Raw genomic sequence first — 20,581 nt, forward strand, 5'->3', positions numbered from 1 at the left:
CCCCCCCTTTAGCAGGGTCAAATTTGCAGAATATACTAATAAATTAACCCCTTCTTTGCTATAATTCTCAAATACGAATTTATTGATTTTTTTTCTCATAGCTAAACATTATTTGGGGGAGGGTTAGGATGGGGCTATTATTTTATTTTGGCGTATTTTGCCTCAACATCTTTGAAATAAGATTTTAAACCCGGAGAGTCAATGATATCTTATTAATATGTTATACATTTGAAATTATGTATTTTCAAAAAAAATCTGTTATTTAGGTAATTTTATTGGTATTAAAAGGAACGATAGTCTTAATTGCCTCATTTTATAGTACTGTACTAACTATAAAATGGAATAAGGACAAATAAATTGACGAAAGTGAAAATCCAGGGCCCACAAATCTTTGCGTAAACTTTCTTTCAAAACAGACCAAACTAACTTTTCATATTTCGTCAACAGACACACTCAAAAAACAAAACGTAGTAAAATGAAAACTTTTTATAACAAAGAAAACGATGTTTGGTATTTCTTTGTAAAATAGGTTTAAGATTTTTTTTCTATTGTGTTGTCTTATTAGGTATCATTGTTGTTTTAAAAAGCATATTTTAAAAAATTACGCAGTATAGAAGATTCCTTTTCATGGGGCGAAAATTAAGGATATTTAGTTAAACTTTAGTAAACATGTTAGTATATAGTTAAATACGATTAATCTTGTTTAGTAAGAAAATATTTGAGTTTTAAGTTTAAGAATTAGGTTGTTATGTAAATGAAATATTTGACAACGTTACACTTTTGTTGAATGTACATATAAGGATACCTATCTTATGTATAAAACTTTTAAAGGAACGTATTTACACTGGTATAATAGCGTAAACAAGCAAAGCTTAGATATAAAATTTGTTTTTAGCTGAACAAACCATTTGGGTAGGTAGTAAGTATAACAAATAATAAAAAATATATTTTTTATCGTTCCTTTTTTTACCATTATTCCAAAATTAATTCATGAAATTATAAACAATAATTTTGGACATGCCAGTTGAAAATCTAATTACTTTGTTATTTTTTTTACAGATGTATTAAATTGAACAACCTAAAATGGCTTCGGCTGGATTAGCGGAGTTAGAACAAGCGGCCGGCATTCTGCTGGGCCCACCCAACCTAGTATCGGCTGAGCAAAGGGGAGCGGCCGAACGGCTGTTCCTTGAGTTCAGAAAAACTAAATGTCCTTATTCTATGTGCAAGGTACGTGTGCAAACAGAATTACTGAAGTAATTTGATGTCTATCTGTCTTGATCAATTAACGATGTTCATGTTAGCAACCTAAATTGAAGACAATTTTTTTCCTGTCATAATATCCACGTATATTCAATATCCATTATTATATAAAAACAAGAATAAACCCATAAGCTTTATTTTCAGAAAAGCAATTTTAGTTTTAAAGCACCTACCTATAAAAAAGTTTTTAGGTATATCTGAAAATTATGAAATTTTAATTTTTCCAGGATTTGTTAGAGACAAGCGGAAATGACTACGTCCTTTTTGAAGCAAGTGGCCTAATCAAGGATGGACTCATACGAGAGTGGAAAGAGCTGAGCACTACTGACATACAGGCCCTCAGAGGATATCTACTTCAATATATTATCAACCGACCATCATTATCTTCGTTTGTAAGGTTTGTCATTAATTTTAGTTCTTTATATTTTTTACCTACCTAGTAAATGTTTGAAAGAGTAACTTAAAATTATAAGTTTCTCTAACTTTTGTTATCTTGCTGAGGTATACTTACATAAAAGTAACAGGATGTCTATGTGTGTAGCGAAGATTCTGGCTAAACGCTGAATTTAAATATAGTGAAAAAGTTACTTAAATCAATAGCGTAGCTAAGGAAGCACAATACACAGCACCTAAAATGACATTTCACACACTTTAAAAAGTAGGTACAGTTTAAAGTTATATTTGAAACCACAGATAATGTTTATATTCTGCAATAATATAATCATTAACATTAAACTCTAAGGTAAACAAAATAGAGGTAAATAAAATGATTATTTTCGTATCTTCACTATACCACTATATTTGGCATAGTCTGTTCTTGTTATCCAAATCCTATAAAAGGTACACTGTGGCATTGTTTTGTGTAACAAAGTAAATTTAGATTTATTTAGGGAACGAATAGTTCAAGTAATAGCCATCATGGTGAAGCGTCAGTCTGTAGAGGACGGTGGCGCTGACCGGGGTGTTGTTATCAACGAAGTTCAACAGCTGATTACAAGTGGAAACCAACAGATGCAAATGACTGGATGTGCCATAATCACAGCTTTGATGCAGGCATTTTTATTTTGGAGTTTAATCATTAATGTTTATTTAATAAAGTATCAGAGATTCTCTATAAACATAGTTTAACAAATTATGCCCTAAAACTTTTAGGTAACAATTAAAATATTAATGGAGCAAGAACAAATTAAAGGGTCATTGTTTTGGCAAAATAACTTTTAATGTAAATAAGAAGCTGCCAAACGGCCAACAGCACAGTCTAGAACAGGAATTAAATATCTAACACTAGAAAACCCCCGAAATTTTTTTAAAAATTAGTGCGATTTTATGGTTTAGTTAAATGAGTTGACTTAAGAGCATCATTTATCCTTGTAGTTATTTTTATTGAGCTCGATTAAAGTGGAGGAAAAATACGGTGTGACATCTTTGTACATTTTTACTTTACAAATTTAGCAATCTCCTAAATTAAAAATTTTCCAGGAATATGCAACAACTGTAAAATCTTCTGATGTTGGTCTCCCTTGGGAGATTCATTTTGCTCTAAAGAAAAAGTTTGAGGCCACAGATCTCAGATCAATATTCAAGTTCAGCGTGGCCGCTTTGAAAGAATTGTCCGGCCAGATCAGCCACCCCTTGCCACCAGAGATGGAATACCTGTTACGCAGGCTGGTGATAATATCGGAGACTGTGCTCTCCTGGACCTTTATAGCAGTGAACCTGCCCAAGAAATTGATCTCTGTGTTTGAATCTGACCAAAGCCCAAGTCTTAGGCCAAGTGTAGCTTGGAAGGTAACAACCTAATTTTTTTTTAATCAAACCCTATAACCACTCCACAAACCCACACCGCTAAAATGGGTTATTTAAAAAATACTTTTTTTAAAACTCAATATTGATACCTACCTATTAAGAAAAATATTAGTTCTAACAACTTTCAAGAACAACAATCAAAGAATTTTCTTTCCAGAGCTGGATCTTTAAATCATTTTAGTGGTGAGCTATTCGGGGTGAGCCAACTTTCCACCATGAGAGCACAGCATTTTATGAAATGCCGCGCTGTGATTGGCTGAAATTCGGCTTACCCCGATCTGGCTCACCACTAACATGATTTAAAGATCCAGCTCAGTATGGCTTCGAAACCGATGACTTAATATCCGCTAGATTAGAATCGGTTCCCAGTCATATTGAAACACCAAGTACAGCATCTTATTACAGACAATTTTCCATGAATATCAAAATAACAATCATAAAATGAATACCTAACAATTTTATAACCCGGGGCTAACATAAATGGTTTCTAATCTTACACTTTTTTATTTTGATAATCGCGGAGAGCTGTCTGTAATACATGTGATAAATAACTAGGCAATACATTTTATGAAATATTGATGAATTATTATTAACTGTCCTACCTTAATAATTTTTACTAACAATCGATTCTCTTTGATCAGGAAATAATCCTAGACCCTCAGTTGGTGGCGTTTTTCTTCGACTTCCATTGGCGAGTCAGAAACAACGAAAGTATACGTCATCACTCACTCACCTGCCTTATACAACTTGCCAGCCTGAACGGACAGTGCTTGAACATGAAGAATCTGCGCCAGGAATACCTGACTAACTATATCAGAGGCCTTATTCAGCTCATAGATAATATAGGTAAGAAAATAAGCATGTGAAAGATAAAATATAAAAGATCACGTTAAAAATTAATTGCAGAGATCTATAAATCAAGTTATGAAAAAAAGCATATACCTAAATTTAACAAACAGAAAGCAATAATCTTTTTTTTAACTTCCTTGATTAGGTGTTATGAAACCTTATTGTAATAAATACATAAAAAATTAATTTTCGCTGATACTTTGATTACGAGATATCAATCTTTTAGTGGTTCTTTTGTTACTGTTATTCATCATAAAAAAATGTGTAACTGTTTAACTAAACAAACACAATTTAAGAAATCAACATATTGAGTGTTTATAAAATGAATTATTTTCATTTTATAGGACGAACGGGTCAAATAGGGGGCAACGAAGCTCTTGGTTTATCAAGCATAATACGAAAACTAATTTTATTCTACCCGCCAACAATAATGGTTTCTGTCGAGGCGGAACTTCTCCAGAAATACCTGGAGCAACTTGTGAGCCTGTCCTGTGCTTTTCTTAGAGCAACCACTGATCCTACCAAAAATGATGATGAAAAAGCACTTTTTCATGAGGTAGGTACCTAATCTTTTTTTAATAACAATAATATATTTTTTACTTAATGATAAGTCAGGGGTGTGTGTATATTCTGCACAAGATTCATTTTTTCCCCCTGCTGCAAATTTTTTTTTCCCTCCTAGTTTTTTTTTCAGCAAGAAAGGAAATAAAATAGAAAAATATTTTCAAAACTCTTTATTTTATTCATATTATGGGAGGGGGTCCCACATATTCTTTTAGTTTTTTTACCAAAAAGGTGAGAAAAATGGGAATAAAATGCTTTCAGTTCTCTTAATTTTTACATTTTTTCCCTGAACCACATATTTTTATGTTTTTTACCCCCCCCCCCCCTCAGACAGGTCAAAATTGAAAATATACACCCCTGATATAAAATAATTTTGTATTACTATCTTTAAATTGTAGGGTTTTGAAAATACAATGGAAGCTTGGATATCAATCCTGCACGAGAATCAGCTGTTTCCAAGCGGCTACACCAGGGAGGCATCAGCCGCCATAATGAAAACCTTCTTGGAGACGAGGCTGGCGGCACCGGATGGCTCACGTGTACGCGGTACTGTTGAAGAGGAGGAGGATGAGACTGAAGAGTCAGACAGGTAACTTTCGAATACGATATAAGTAGGGCAAAACTCACTCACCTCGCATTATAATAACATTAGCTTTTTAAACATGTAGACTTCATTAATCCTCCATGGTGCTGCATATTCTTAGGCTTTTCAATATACTTGAATGACATCAATATCCTTGATAATAGTATATTGTTTGACCCATGTCAGTCATTAACTGTTTTATCCTTATCTTCAATACTCTATGCTATTTCCCATTGCCATTCTTATCTTGATTACTCTATGGTTTGACTTAACTTTACTTGATTGATTGCTCTATGATGGCTTTGTTGAATTTTTCATCTCCTTTGAACAGACATTATTACTTATCAGCGTTCACTTAAACATTTTCCATACTATGAATGGAGTATAATTCATCATAGATTCTGAAAAATATTCTGTAATTGTTATTAGCAAGGAAAATGAAACGTATTAAAAAGAAATTCTTAATCTTGATTTTATAATTTAGGGTGAGATATAAATCTACCTTAAGCACAATCGGTGCCTTTGGTAGAGAATGCCTGGACTATTCTCTACCCACGCTCATTTCCTTGCTGGAAAACAGAATAAGCCGCCTGCATGGACAAATCCAAAGGATCAGCAGTCAGGGAGGAACAGAGGTTGATGCTGTTCTGGCAGATTTGTTTGAGGACGTCCACTGGATTCTTCTGGTGGCCGGTAATGTGCTGTCACTTCAAGTTGAGGGTGAAACTGTTATGATCCCGCCTGAAATAATGCAGCACTCTATTGCTCAGCAGGCCACTGTGGACCTGGCCAAATCTCTGGAGGTGCTAGCATCGCCTGGCAAACCTGTTTCTGATATTCCTGGCTCTGACAACTCTGATCATGTTGTCAGACTTGTTGGTGATGTTTTTAGATTGACCGAGGTAATTAAATACTTTTTATTTCATTTTAATACTATTAAAAATAAATTAAAATATTTTTAACTATTGTTCCTGGTCTTCATTGAGATATTGAAATATTTAGAAGGAAATGTCAGAAAATTTAACTTTATTTATCAAAGGTTGAGAAAAGAGCTTTAGAAGCTGGTCTACAACATTTATGGTCTCCTTTGATAGCCTCAACCACCATGTGGTTCCTGCGACTCTGGTCAGTCAACTATTTAGCCCACCAAGAGGCCATGTATCAAGAAATAAGTCCTGCCATACTCTCAGCTTTTGGAAGGGATACTGAAGGCTGCTCCTGGACAATCAATTTTCTGCTGGACAAGTGTCTTTCAAACCTGACAAGATTGAATACAGATAAAGATGTTCTTGAGGATACTGTTAGTCTCATCCTTAGCTTTGCTGATTCTAAAGTAAGGAACTTTACAAATATTTTGAAAAGCTATGAAGTTTTCCCTCCCCCATCCTGAAAAATATCGTATGTCCAATCTGCCATTTCTTTATGGTCACTAGGTAACCTCGCTGGATTAATCATAGGGGAAAAAAATCCCTCCCTCGCTTATTATCAATTTTTTTTTTAAAATAAGAGAGGTAGGGGTTTAAATAACTGTATGTCCCCCATCCCAAGGACCTTGTGCCGACTCTCAATTGGGTCTTTGAAAATCAACTAATAGTGTCGGGAAGATTAACACAGCCAAGTAGCAGTAAACTATTTGCTAGTAGACGAAATGGTCCTTAGAAGGGGGGGGGGGGGCAGGTAGTTATCTGTATATACATCTTAACTATAAATCTATTTGGTTATTAGTGATCAATCGGTACTTTGTGTAAAACACTGACATCTCAACCACTGCACTGGTCGTGGTCAGCTGATAATATACAATTAAATCTAGGAAAAGTGCAGCAATGTGTGTATGAATGCTGGCCTCATGACCATTGTCCAACTAGCTGTTCAACCTAATTCTCTGCCGTCAGTATGTAAACGCGGACTTATTAAGGTTACAATTTTTATTTATTCTTTCATGATACCTAATTTATTTAAGTACAAAATTATTTTTTCAATATTGATTAGGTACCTAGTTTTTATTAAATCACTTGACTTATTTAGTCCGTAAAGCAAAATTGTTTTAGTTTAAGGAATTAAACATTATGATAAGTGAATGTACTTACTAAGCCTTACCCAAACGTATTTCAAGAACCCCTGATTTTTCATTAGCTAGACAATATATAATGAATAATTGATAAAGGATGTCATCAATTTAGCTTGTTATTATGGACCTCAGTTCGTTCATCCATTAGGAAGGGATGGGGTGGCTGGGGGGCATCGGTATTTTAGCCAGCTGCGAACATCACATAGTCATCATAGAGTCAGGGTTGGCATTATAAAAACACTTGGTTTAAACCAAAAAAAAACAAGCTTAAAAAAAACAAGGTGGGGATGGTTTTTTTAAAAATATTTATACAAAGGCCTATCTTTCCAGTTATATCTTTTTATTATGTAAATAATACAGTAAATAAGTGTCAAAAACCTAAATACCTGTTATAAAATTCTTTTAATAGTTTAAATCTTGTACTTTGTTGATTATATCTAATAGCATACAACAGTAGACACAGTGAAATAGAGACATACAGATATATAAAATATACAGACAATTAATTTTATACTAAATTAGAATACTATAATTTGGATATTATTAAAAAACACAAAAAAAACGGTTTAAACCAAAAAAACAAATTGGTTTGTCCTTTTTACTTAAAAAAAAACCTGGTTTTTTAACAACTCTGGTCAGAGTACATGAAAATCTGATGCAACATCAAAGTAATGATATATCGATTTTCTTAATTAAAGATTAAGAATTTAAGCAATGTACAATGTACATTTTTGTTTTATTTCTAGGCATTAGTTTTGGTTGGCTCTGCACAGGAAGATGAATCTAACAGACAACAATATTGGAATCAGGTATAATCGGAATGGAGGAGTAGAGTACCCACCCTCCCTCATCCCCAAAAGTAAAATGGATCGCCTATGCACCCTCGTCCCCGCTCTGTGTTTTGATAGAAAATTACAGACATAAATAAAAAATTAAGATCTATGTTTTTTTAAGCATGACCGATAGACAGGCGGACAAAACAATTTATATAGACTAGATGTGCATATGTCATAAGAATCTTCACCGAAAATTTTAGCTGTTTATCTTCAATTACGGAGTGACTGACGGACAAACAAAGTGAATTATAGAGTAGCTTCGCTACTAAATAAGTGGCAATACATATAATATTGAAACAAGACAGACTTAGTAAAGTTGTATGTTTAACACCTGCTTGTAATGAAACAGGTGTTTAATAAATATTACTTATTTCAGTTTTAAATTGATAGTTATATTGTCAGTTTAAGATTGATTTTTTTATGAATAGTAATCTTAGAATTAAAACATGGCTAAATATTTTAAAACCAGCGGCTACGCCCCTAGAGGCCTCTAGTGGCACTTTAGATGTTTTTATTTGTTAAAGTCTCTACGTTACTTCTTTATGTAACGATAATTCTCTTTATGTTACGTTGAAGTTGAAAGGGTGACAAAATGTAGCATATCTCACCTAAACAACAGTGTAACCAATCATCAGGTAGACAGGATCAATGCCATTTTCACACTGTCTGGAAGCACACGGTAATTTAGATCTTTTAATACACGATAAACTCAAAACCCCAGAAACAACTATATTCTGGAAATTGCCCAAAGTTAAGATACATAAAATATAAATCCAAATGACACATAATAAGAATAAACAAAATTATAAAACAATAGTTTATTTTTGGTCTTTTTATATCCACATTAAAATTAACTGAAGAGTCCTCCTATCTTCAAGATACCGTCGGCCTCTTCATGGGGAGATTCTTCCTTAGGTAGCTATTTGGCCTTTTACACACAACCAGGTTATCTAGAATAATATTACAATTATCACAAATCCTCACAGAAGTCTCCCATATATTTTAAAAATTTTCTATTTTTTTGTCATTTCTCTTGGGAGGGTGGTTTTACCCTTCCCCAAAATAGTTAAAAAAAACCTTCCCTGGACATATGAGAATCTACCCTGTTAAGGAGAACCCGATCGGTTCAGCAGTTAGCGAGATCCTTTGGTACAGACAAACATCCTGTTACTTTAGTATAAGGACTAGCGGCTACGCCCCTAGAGGCCTCTAGTGGCATTTAAATGTTTTTTTTTTATTTTAAATATATAATTTGAGAAATAATTTGTCTATAGTCAATCAGCTCTTAAATTCATGTCTCTACGCAGCGCCACTACGCTAGCGACACTATGCGGCGGGAATATTTAATTTTTTTTCGATTTTATTGTGATTTCTCTTGGGAGGGTGGTGGTACCCTCCCCCAAAATAGTTATAAACCTTCCCATGACCTATGAAAATCTACCCTTTTAAGGAGAACCCGATCGGTTTAGCGGTTAGCGATATCCTTCGGTACAGACACACAGACAAACATCCTGTTACTTTAGTATAAGGATTAAACTAGCATTTGTATAATGAGAGAAAATATTATCAAATTAAAGCCTTACTAAACAGAAGAATCCAATAAAAGCATCTTTGAAAGTAGATACATATCAATGCAGAAAGGCAATCTGTATTAAAGTTTCAACTTTTCGAGTTTGGTTTGTTAACCTTAAAACTAAATACAACAAGGATGACAACATCCATAAAAGCGAAGCACTGAAACGGTAGGACAAACGAACATTAACACTTATATAGTGTTAGAACTGAATAATCAGAATATAAATGTATAAGAGTCAAAGCAAAATTGTACGTAAATTTGTTGAAAAAACTGCTTGATATAGAATAATGTTTATGGACATACTTACATTTTTAGGACTTGATTATAGAGTTGCTTCACTTATAATATTGTACTTTGTTGTTCCAGGAATCAGTATACCAAAAATCAGATCAATCGGATTATTAGATCACATAAAAATTTGTTGTTAAAAAAGTAGAAAAATCAACATGTTTAAAATGGACCTAAGGACTTTCTGGTAACAATTATAGAGTTACTACGCTTTCTAAATCCTACCTAACTACTACATTCTTAATGCAAAGTTTGAAATCAAAAGGACAATTCTAACATGCCTAAATTAACGGATAAAATCTATCCGTTACGGACGTACGGACGGACCGACCCTAATTATAGAAAAGCTTCGCTTTTAAAGATGCGAAAATAAATTAAAGATACTATTAAACCAGGGAGGGAAAGGACACTTGGCTGTTAATTACACAATCTTTAAAGTTTATAAAAATCGGTTAGCTTAATTCTTAAGGAAGTCATTAAAAATCTTGATAAGTTGATTAAAAATAATAGTGTCTTACCTTTTTTTCCAATGATATATAAGGGATAATTTTGTTAAGGGGGGGTTTTTTAATGCAACCATCTCGTAATCAGTGAGCAAATGGCACTTAGAATTCGAATTTCCATCTATAATTTTGCATGAGTAATCCTTGGTAGGTCTATTTTCCCTAAATCGAACAAAAAGTTGGAAAAGTAACGGGTAACGGCTGGCGGCTCAGCTATTTTGCCATTTTTTTGATATTTATACTGCAAATAAGTCACGAAACCTCTATCAACATAATACTCTTTACTACTCCAAAACGCTATCAAACGGTTCTAGACGGTAGCTGTTGGTACTAGAAGTTTTAAAATTGGTTATTGCTATCATTTAACATGAATTAAACCAAAAATATGTTTTAAAATGTCGATTCCTACGTAATTGATGATGGATTTACTCTGAAAATAGGCAAAAAACGGCTGAACGGCTGAGCCGCTAGCCGTTACTTTTCCAACTTTTTGTTCGATTTAGGGAAAATAGACCTACCAAGGATTACTCATGCAAAAGTTCAGATTGAAATTCGAATTCTAAGTGTCATTTGCTCACTGATTACGAGATGGTTGCATTAAAAAACCCCCCCTTAATTAAATCTTTGTATTAAAGGTTTTAAATCCGCTGGGTGACAGATATAAAGAGATAGTTGAAAATGGAAACCTGAAATCAATTTATATGGATGAACATGTAAGAAGTGCTGTCATTGATCTACTCGAAAGTTTTACAGGAGTCGTTCAGGTAAATATTAATAGTTATTTATCGCATTGTATAATAGACAGCTTTCCGCGGATATAAAAATGTACAATTATAAGATTAAAACTAGTTTTGTTAGCCTCTAGATTTTTTTTCAGTAGCCTAGAACCGGTTCTAATCCAGCGGATATCAATCGGTTTAGAAGCCTAGCCATACTGAAAAGACATTTCCATTATTGCTTTGAAACTGATTGATTGTGCGCATCTTACAAACTATGGTCCTTGTTTTAGGGATGTCGAGCTTCAACAGTCCACCAGTTGTATGGATGGATGAACCCAACTGTCGCATCCATGGTGCATTTACTGGCGCTTTACCATAACTATAATCAGGTTAGTACTATCTTCTTTAACACCAAAGCCCAAATATGTATTTTTTTCCGTTGAGAAAGGTGTTTATTACACTAGTCTCTGAAGTATTATAATAACGTTTTTGATTTTTCAGAGCTTTGGGGACTTTCATTGAATTTTAGTTGGTTTATTCATTAAGTTGAGTGTTCAAACGTTCAACCACTATTTTTAATCTACAGAAGGGGATTATCATCATTGGGGATGTAAATCAATTTATCGGCCATTGTCTTCTCCTTTAAGATCCCTGATTTATTTCGCTTATTGCATTGCACAGTGGGACAAAGACTAAATAAAAAGCATAGTTTCTCGAGAGCTAGACACTCGATTTTTGGCTCCTTACAGACATAATATAATTGCCATTTCTTGAAAATCCATTCAGGTTCCTAAAAAGTGTAAATTGAATTCTTTGAACCAAAAAACTTAATTTTGCTGTACAGAACACTAAAATGTGTCTGTAAATTATTTAATCTTATTTCTAATGCTCTATCCTTTAGTGCATTGCAGATATTAATAAATGATACTTGTAGAATCTAGCCAAAACTTGACAACTCTTGCTTTAAGTAACCGTCACAATAAATAGTATTTAATTTTGGTTGGGATATATATAAAAATTACAACAGTTGCAACAAATTTTAACCAACTTAGGTATAGTTCAAGATATAAATTTCTATAATTTTCTGTTTATTTAGGTCATCGAGTTGATATTAGAATTGTATTGTGTGATTGCTAAGAAGATACTTTGCTTTTTTACACCATCTGAATCTAAGGTAAGTATTTATTATTCTATAGCTGTAAAAAATAACATACAATTTGCCTCAAATTTACAATTTCTTTGTCTCAAATTTATTTAGTATATATGTATAGGGTGAACAGAATGTAAATTAAAGTATCACACATAAGACATAATAATAGCTTCTTCATTAACTAATGAAAACCAAATTCATAATTCAAAAAGTCTTAGCTAGGTAGGTACTAATGTATGTTTACATTTTATTCAAATTATAAGTGTAGCTTTAAATACATTACATTTCATATTCCAATATCGCAATAAGATGAATTTCTGATTCGTATTAACTGTATTTTAGGCATTTTACGAGGCTAGTTTGGCACTAATCAAAACATATTCTGACGGACAGGTGAGTCTATTTAGTATTTCTATTCAGGGATGGAAAAAAAATTAAAAGGGTGGCGAAGTAGTAATCTACAACAAAAACGTTATAGAATGAATCTTGGTGTATGGGACAAAAAACGATAAATTAATGATAATCAAATTCAATATTAATCCCGAATTTCTAAAAACTTACTGGATGAAGGAACTCACAATAGCTGATGTTCATGTTAGTAGGCTATATTGACAACAATTTTTCCCCTATCATAATATCCAGTTATATTCTACATCCATTATCAGATAGGAAAGCGTAACTTCAGCAAGGAGGCGGAGGAGGAACAATACAAGGATATTCTTCTATTCATGGAACTTCTCACAAATCTTCTCAGCAAGGATTTCATTGATCTCAGTCCACCAGAATCTCAGGTAAAAAATTATTTTTCACATATTTTTAAAAGCGAAGCTTTTGTAAAATAAGGGTCGGTCCGTGTATGTACGTCCGGAACAGTTAGCTCTTTTTTGTTAATTTAGACATGTTAGAATTGTCTTATCGATTTAAATTAAAACTTTGCATTATGATTCCTTTTAAAGTTGGGTACTATTTAGAAAGCGTAGCAACTCTATAATCTTTACCAGAACGTCCGTACGTACGTAAAACATGCTGTTTTAAATTTTTTTGACAACAAAATTTTGTATGATCTAATTATCCTATTCATTTGATTTTTAGAAGAATGATCCCTAGAACAATAAGGTACAATCCATAATCCAATCCTTAAAAAAGAATATCCTTTTACTGTAACTTGTATTTACGCAATTTTGCAACAATTTTGTTTAACCTTACAAATTAATGTTCTGTTTATTAAGTTCTGACAATCCACGAGAGTTATTGTTCGTTTGTCCTTTTTGATTTTAGATCTTCGCCCCACTACTTGGACCAGATAGATGTCTGAGTTATATATCTATGCTTATACATTTATTATCTTAACCTTTTTTATTTAGGAAACTGAGAATACTGTCACTGCCTCTGATGTTTGTCTTTATGGACTCAATATTATTATGCCTGTAAGTAGGAGTTTAAATTGTTGGTAATGCAAAAAAATAATAATATTTTCTTGGCAACTTTCATATCTTCATTTCTATTTTTAAGAAAAATTAGTATGTTAGATCAAGGGCGTCCAACTTTTATTTTGAGAGGGGTGGTAAAATGAGGGGTTCGATCCAAAGTTTTGAGGAGGTATTCTAATGTATTTTTTTTCTTCTTTATTTTGGAGGGGGTTAAATGAGTGATTTCAAAATTTGTTGTGTTTTTAAGGGGGGGAGGGGGGGTTAATTACTCCTTTACCCCCCACCATAGACGTCTACGTTTTAGATATTGTTTTCATGTAGGTATTAAGAGTAAAATCCTATACAAATATATTTTAATCTAAGTTGTATTATTGATTCTTTTTATTTTTAGCTAATGTCTGAAGAATTGTTGAAATTTCCGAGCTTATGCATCCAATACTTCAAGTTTATCACCTTCTTGTGTGAAATATTTCCAAATAAGGTAAGAATTTTTCATTGACATCTGACGAGAAAAAATGCTCGAAACAAATTGTAATTTCTAAATTAGGGTTGGCATCCACCCAATTTTTGGGTCAGATTCGGATTCTTACAAAAATCCGCCCTTGCGGATTCTTGATTTTTTTGCGGATTGCTGATTTTTGGATTGTGGATAAAATATTTCTTTGGTTTTTGTCTGACACATTTTAAATAAAAAGTTTTGAGTGCTACAAAAGACATAAAAATTAACAATCCGAATCCACAATTTGAATTGTGTGTTAACCTCTTTTTAAATTGTATATTAGGATATATAAGTTATTAGGAATTATTTTATTATGTTATTAGGAAGTTATTAGGGGAAAATTTGAAATCTGCATTAAATTTTGAGGATTTTTTTTATAAAATTAGTTTTTTGTATAATTCTTTATCTAAAAGCGGAAATATAATTTAAGTTAATTAATTTTGACCAATAGGATAGGTAGAAACTACCTGCGCTCTAATTGGGTGAATGATGTACGACACTTAAGCTTCTCCAATCAGAGCGCAGATAGTTTTCAATCCACCAATCACAGATGTCAAAATTAATTAACTTAAATTGTATTTCCGCTTTTAGATAAAGAATTATATAAAAAAACGAATTTTATAAAAAATCCTTAAAATTTGATGCAGATTTCAAATCTCCCCCTAACATTAAAATTCCTTCCAACTTATATATCCTATTGTATATACTTGAAAGATATCCAAATTCATAGATGAATTTTGGCAGGTAATTGAGCTGCAGGCAGACCTTCAGCAGAGCCTAGTGAATAGTCTCCATGTTGGCTTGACCGCCCCTGGCATGGACAGTGTTTTCAGCTGTTGCTGTGATTTCATACAGGTAATCTAATTCTTGGAGGGAACATTGGGCTGTTTATTGCACTAGTCCCCAAACTTTATAATAACGTTTTCTTATTTGTTGGATCAACAACTATGGGGACTTTTAAATGAATTTTTATAGGTTGGCTCATTAAATTGAGTGTATAAACGTTTCAATAACAAATTGTAATCTACAGAAGGGGTAATTTTGTATATCGTCATTGGGGATATAGATTGTTTTATGGGTCATAGTCTTATCCCTTCTGATCCCTGCAATAATACATTTAAGTATTAAATATTATATTTGAATTTTAGGTACTTGGATTCTACATGGTGCGCCATAATAAGAAGGATACTCCTATCTACGAACAAATGAGAAGTTTTCTAAAACTTTTCCTAGATCTCATTTTATCAAACCAGGTAAAAACATACCTCGCCTTAAAGCTCAGTACAGAAACCTAAATTTGTTTTTGTTTCTTATTTTAAAAATAATATAAATAAAAAGCATTATTTGCATTAAATACCATGTTCAGCGATTTATTGACATAAACTGCCAAAAATTTTAAGATTATCTCAATGTTAAGAATTTAACTAAATATAATGCATTTTTTTACTTGGTATTTACGCAAGATTTCATATTCTGTAATAAAATTAAACTCGCAGTGTTTAAATAACGATACCCCACATCCACCCCTTTTACCAACTCCCGTCCCCTTCTACGAATTAACCAATAAATGAGTTCCATGTTAGCGACCTAAATTGATAACAATTTTTTCTCTGTCAGTTTATACCAACAACGAAATTCATCATCATTGCCTTTTAGTTCTCGGCAGAACGTAGGCCATGCACAATGGTTCTCCAATCTTCCTTTTTTTGGGCACGTTTTGAGGCATTGCATTGCTGAAAGATGGAATTTTCTTTTCTTTCAGTTCACTTAAGAGTTCCCTCCTCCAGGTTGTTTTTGGTCTACCTGGTTTCCTCTTTCCTACGTGGGGGTTCCAAGTCAAGGCTTGATTGGTTATATCATCATGCCCTTTCCTTAGAGTGTGCCCCAGCCATCTCCATTTTCTCTGTTTTATTGTCAGTTTAATGTCTGACATATCACTGCGCTCTAGAAGCTCAGCATTTGTGATCTTATTTGGCCAAAAGATCTTGTGGATTCTCCTTAGACATTTATTGACATATGTCTGTAGCTTGGAGACCACTGCTGTGTTTAGGAACCAAGTTTCAGCCCCATACAGCAAAACAGAGAGAACATTTGACTTGAACAGTCTTAACTTGGTCTTTATGGAGATGTTGTTGGAATTCCAAATTTTGTTCAGGCTGGCAAAGGCTGTCCTAGATTTGTTAATCCTAGCTTTAACATCTGTTAAAGTGCCTCCAGCTTCATCAATTTTACTTCCAAGATACTCAAAACAATCTACATCCTCAAGAATTTGGTCTCCAATAGTAATTGGTTCTTGGGAATTTGCATTTAATCTGAGTATTTTGGTTTTAGGAACATTTATTTCTAGTCCAACTTTCTTGGAAGTTTCAGCTATCCTGTTAGTCCTTCTTTGCATTTGACTTCTATTGCTTGTTAACAAAGCGATATCATCAGCAAAGTCCAGATCTCCTAAATATTTGGGATTGCCAAATAGCTCCCAACGAATGCCATCATTACTTTCACAGTTCTTCATGATCCAGTCAATGGCAAGGAGGAAAAGGAAGGGAGAAAGAAGGCATCCTTGTCTGACGCCTGTTACAATCTCAAAAAAGGTTGATAGTTTACCTTTATACATTACATTTCCACCTCCTTTATGATAGATAGCTTTAATGATATTGATTATCTTTTCTGGAATGCCATAGTGTCGGCAGATTTTCCAGAGAGATCTTCTGTCTAAAGAATCAAATGCTTTTTTGTAGTCAATGAAGTTTACAAAAAGCTCAGAGTTCCATTCCTTGGATTGCTCTATGATGATTCTTAGAGAGGTTATCTGATCAATAGTGGAACGGTTTGGTCTAAATCCAGCCTGATTAGGTCTTAGCTTTTCATTAACCTTCTTCTTTATTCTATTAAGAAGAATCTTACTAAGGATACGGCCAGGTACTGAAAGGAGCATTATCCCTCTGTAGTTTCCACATTGGGTCAAGTCTCCTTTTTTGGCTAGTATTGAGATATGTCCATTCTTCCAGTCCTCTGGGCATAACTCATCATTCCATATCTTTGTGATCAGAGGTAGGAATGCCTCAGCAGATGTATCTAGGTCTGCTTTTATGACCTCAGCTGGGATGTTATCAGGTCCAGCGGCCTTGTTATTTTTCAAACTTTTAATGGCCTCCTTGATTTCCAATAGATTTGGCGCTCGACAGTCAATGTCAAGTGCATCTGAGGGTGGAATCTCAGTTTCTTCCTCTGGAACTGGAAGATTCAGCAGTTCAGTGAAGTGCTCTGCCCATCTATTTAGAATATCTTCATCAGTTTTAAGGAGTGAACCATCCTTGTCCCTGATGTGTGATCCTGATTTGTGTACTTTACCTGCAATGCTCTTAGTAATCTCATAGACATCTTTCATTCTATTTTGATTAAAAGCATTTTCTGCTTGCATAGCAAGGTTTTCCAAGTGTTCTTTTTTGTCAATTCTGACACTTCTTTGGATTTCCCTGCTGAGCATTTTATACAGGTCTTTATCTTCTGGAGAGTTTCTGGAGAGTGTCTTTTGTCTTACCTCTCTTCTTTGATCCATGAGATCAATGGATCTTTGAGTGATCCACGGCTTTTGGTTAGCCTTTTTAAAACCTAATTTTTCTTGGCTAGTATCATTATAAACTTTTTTGATACCTTGCCAAATATCTTCAACTCCATCATCCTCTTGAAGAGTCAACAACTCAAATCTGTTCTTTAGAGTGAGCTTAAACTCTTGTAGCTTTTCAGAGTTTTGAAGGGTTGTTAAATTATACTTTTTCCTGGGGTTAGGCTTTGTGTCCTGCTTTTTAAATCTAAGCCGAACTTTAGAAGATAGAAGATAATGGTCTGAATTAACATCAGGTCCTCTTTCAACCCTGACATCAAGGAGAGAACCTTTAAAACGTCTAGATATACAGATGTGATCTATCTGATTAAAGGTTCTTTGATCTGGTGATCTCCAGGTGGCAGTATGAATCTTCTTGTGTTTAAAGATGGTTCCACCAATGACAAGTTTGTTTTCAGTACAAAAACTTACAAGTCTATCACCATTGTCATTTTCCTTGCCATTACTTAAGCCTAGGCCATATCTGCCCATGACTTCTTCTAAATTCTCATTATTACTCCCCACTTGAGCATTGAAATCACCTAGGAGCATGGTCAGGTCCTTTTCTTTATGACCATTCTTAAATACAGAGTCAAGCTGGTCATAAAATTCGTTTTTGACCTCTGTATCTGCTTGTTCTGTAGGAGCATATGCTACTATTATTCTCAGATTGATGTTTTTATCTGAGGATTTGAAGTAAGCCTCCATGATTCTTGGACCATGGGGTTGCCAACTGATCATGGCCTGCTCTGCTTGCTTGGTCAGCATAAGAGCCACCCCTTGGTTATGTCCTAGATCCTCATTCATATGGCCTGAGTAAAGTATTTTCAAGCCAGAATGATGTTTAAACTCTCCATTATTTGTCCACCTTGATTCGGTGATAGCCAGGATATCAACCTTGGCTTTAAGCATTTCTCGGCAAATGTTTTCTGTCTGGCCTGACTGAAACATTGTCCGAACATTCCAGGTGCAAATTTTTGCTGGTCTGCGGGAATTCAGAATCATCCGCCTGACTGGTCCTTTAGCGGTTTCCCAGCCAAACATCATATTGTTGTTTCCAACCTCTACTTCGTTCCCGATCCCAAAGTTAAATTGGTCTTTACTTTGTGCAGATTGAACGTGAGCAGGTTTTTTCTAGGGAAGGATTGTTAGCCCCACCCAAACCCCCTGAACTGGGGGAAGTGACCAGAATTCAGTCTGGCATCTACCCTAGGACCTTTCCAGCACAGTAGGACTCTTCTGGTATAGCTCCTAGGATCATTGATGCACGGTGCAGGATGGACGGCGTGCACGTAACTGGTCTCCCATCCCTACAACGAAATTAATCCGAAGAAAATCACGAAAATTCTATGTGATTTTCAGATTTGGGCCAACCCAGGGGCTTCCAAGCTTTTTTATTTTGGGGGGGGGAAGGGTAAAACATTAAAAATCCATTTTTTTTTGGGGGGGGGGGTAATCACCTCTTTACCCCCCCTCCCCCCTTGGATGTCTATGGGTCAACCCATATTAAAATCCATTCTAAATATATATTTGTTGTAGATAAACAGTGACCTGTTACCTAATAGCTCAGCTGCCCTGTATGTGCTGATTTGTCTGTACAGAGAAACTTATGAACAACTTGTACAAATTCTCGTACAGTCACAGGTAAGAAAAATTGGGCTAGCTCATCCAGGGAGGGAGGTGACACTGGACTTAATTTTAATGTTATCCAAAGTTTTGTAATGGGAAAATACATGGGGAGAGAGTCTTATAATGATTAAATTAGTCTGTAATTCTTTCCTTTCTCCTATTTAAGCTACTAAGTACACTATTGAATTCGAATAACTCGAATGAGAGAAAGAGCCATTTCTTATGGTTCAGAGAGGGAGTTGTAATTTAAAATATGACTAGGACAATACTAGAGTTCTAAAAGGGGGGGTTGGGCGAAAGTGACACTTTTTGAAACCAAAACTAAAAGTCAACAAAGGAACTCAACTAAAAAAAGAGTTAAAGGTCTGAGATTTTGCATGGCAGTTGCTTTATAGGGGTACAATATGGAACTGTGAAGAAACGGCGGGGCAAACACCGAAAACCGCCGTTTCCCGCAAAATGTCAGACCTGTAACTCTTTTTTTAGTTAAGTTCCTTTGACTTTTAGTTTTGGTTTCAAAAAGTGTCAGTTTCGCCCCCCCCCCCCCTTTGTAGATATACCAAAGTTTATTCGTTTTAGGTAATTAATATTCCAGTATGGCTTCGAAACCGACTAATATCCGCTGGATTAGAACAGGTTCTCAGCCTTACTGAAAAATCATGTATCGTAATGTAGGGTAACTTCTCAAGAATATAGGGTAACTTTGTACTGATAAAATTTTTATTTTAGGATGAATGTAACCGACAACGCCTGCTAGAAGCATTCACTGAGCTAACATCCAGCATTCCATTCACCGCTGAGAGAATGCACAGAATCAGATTCAGAGACACTTTTGATAAATTCATAGTTAATGTCAGGGGTTTCCTGTTTGTCAAATAACTGGTGTTACAAAATCTAAATATTTCTGTGCATAAAAAAAAAACCAGCTTAAAGGTAATCAATTGAGGCATTAGTAAAAGTAAAAAAGGGAGAAAAAAGCCTAATGTATTTAAATTAGGGATGGGAATCCGTCGAATTTTTGGGCCGGATTCGGATTCCGGATTCTGAAGGAATCCGTCAAAAAAAGTGACGGATTCTTGCGGATTCCGGATTCTTATTTTTGGCGGATTCCGGATTCGAATTCCGGATTCTAGCAGTATTTTAAAAGGCCGTCCGTCACAGAGGGATAGCTTTTTTCGTTAATTTATCACTATGTTACTTGGTTGAAGCCTTAA

General features: G+C 34.4%; 1 protein-coding gene across 1 annotated transcript; it reads left to right on the forward strand.

The window, feature by feature from the left end:
* The first annotated feature begins 1,058 nt into the window (after window positions 1-1,058).
* On the forward strand, window positions 1,059-20,248 carry LOC145316344 (exportin-4-like). The gene is made up of 22 exons (XM_080156788.1): window positions 1,059-1,230; window positions 1,491-1,660; window positions 2,154-2,316; window positions 2,743-3,051; window positions 3,711-3,915; window positions 4,263-4,474; window positions 4,881-5,071; window positions 5,550-5,967; window positions 6,105-6,398; window positions 6,876-6,980; window positions 7,880-7,942; window positions 10,972-11,100; window positions 11,346-11,444; window positions 12,152-12,229; window positions 12,548-12,598; window positions 12,871-12,996; window positions 13,570-13,632; window positions 14,027-14,116; window positions 14,879-14,989; window positions 15,283-15,387; window positions 19,278-19,382; window positions 20,097-20,248. Exons 1-22 carry the CDS (start codon window positions 1,084-1,086, stop codon window positions 20,244-20,246), a joined length of 3,384 nt encoding a protein of 1,127 aa, XP_080012914.1. The 5' UTR covers window positions 1,059-1,083; the 3' UTR covers window positions 20,247-20,248.
* The last annotated feature ends 333 nt before the right edge of the window (window positions 20,249-20,581 follow it).

This window comes from Acartia tonsa, chromosome 4 (assembly GCF_053477335.1).
Source record: "Acartia tonsa isolate MP-2025a chromosome 4, ASM5347733v1, whole genome shotgun sequence".
In the NCBI taxonomy this organism is placed as follows: Eukaryota; Metazoa; Arthropoda; class Copepoda; order Calanoida; family Acartiidae; genus Acartia; species Acartia tonsa.

Coding starts and splice junctions, on each gene's coding strand:
- LOC145316344 (XM_080156788.1), top strand. CDS start 1,084: ATGGCTTCGGCTGGATTAGCGGAGTTAGAACAAGCGGCCGGCATTCTG. Junction 3,916..4,262: donor TCAGCTCATAGATAATATAG/GTAAGAAAATAA, acceptor TTCATTTTATAG/GACGAACGGGTCAAATAGGG. Junction 11,101..11,345: donor GTTTTACAGGAGTCGTTCAG/GTAAATATTAAT, acceptor TCCTTGTTTTAG/GGATGTCGAGCTTCAACAGT.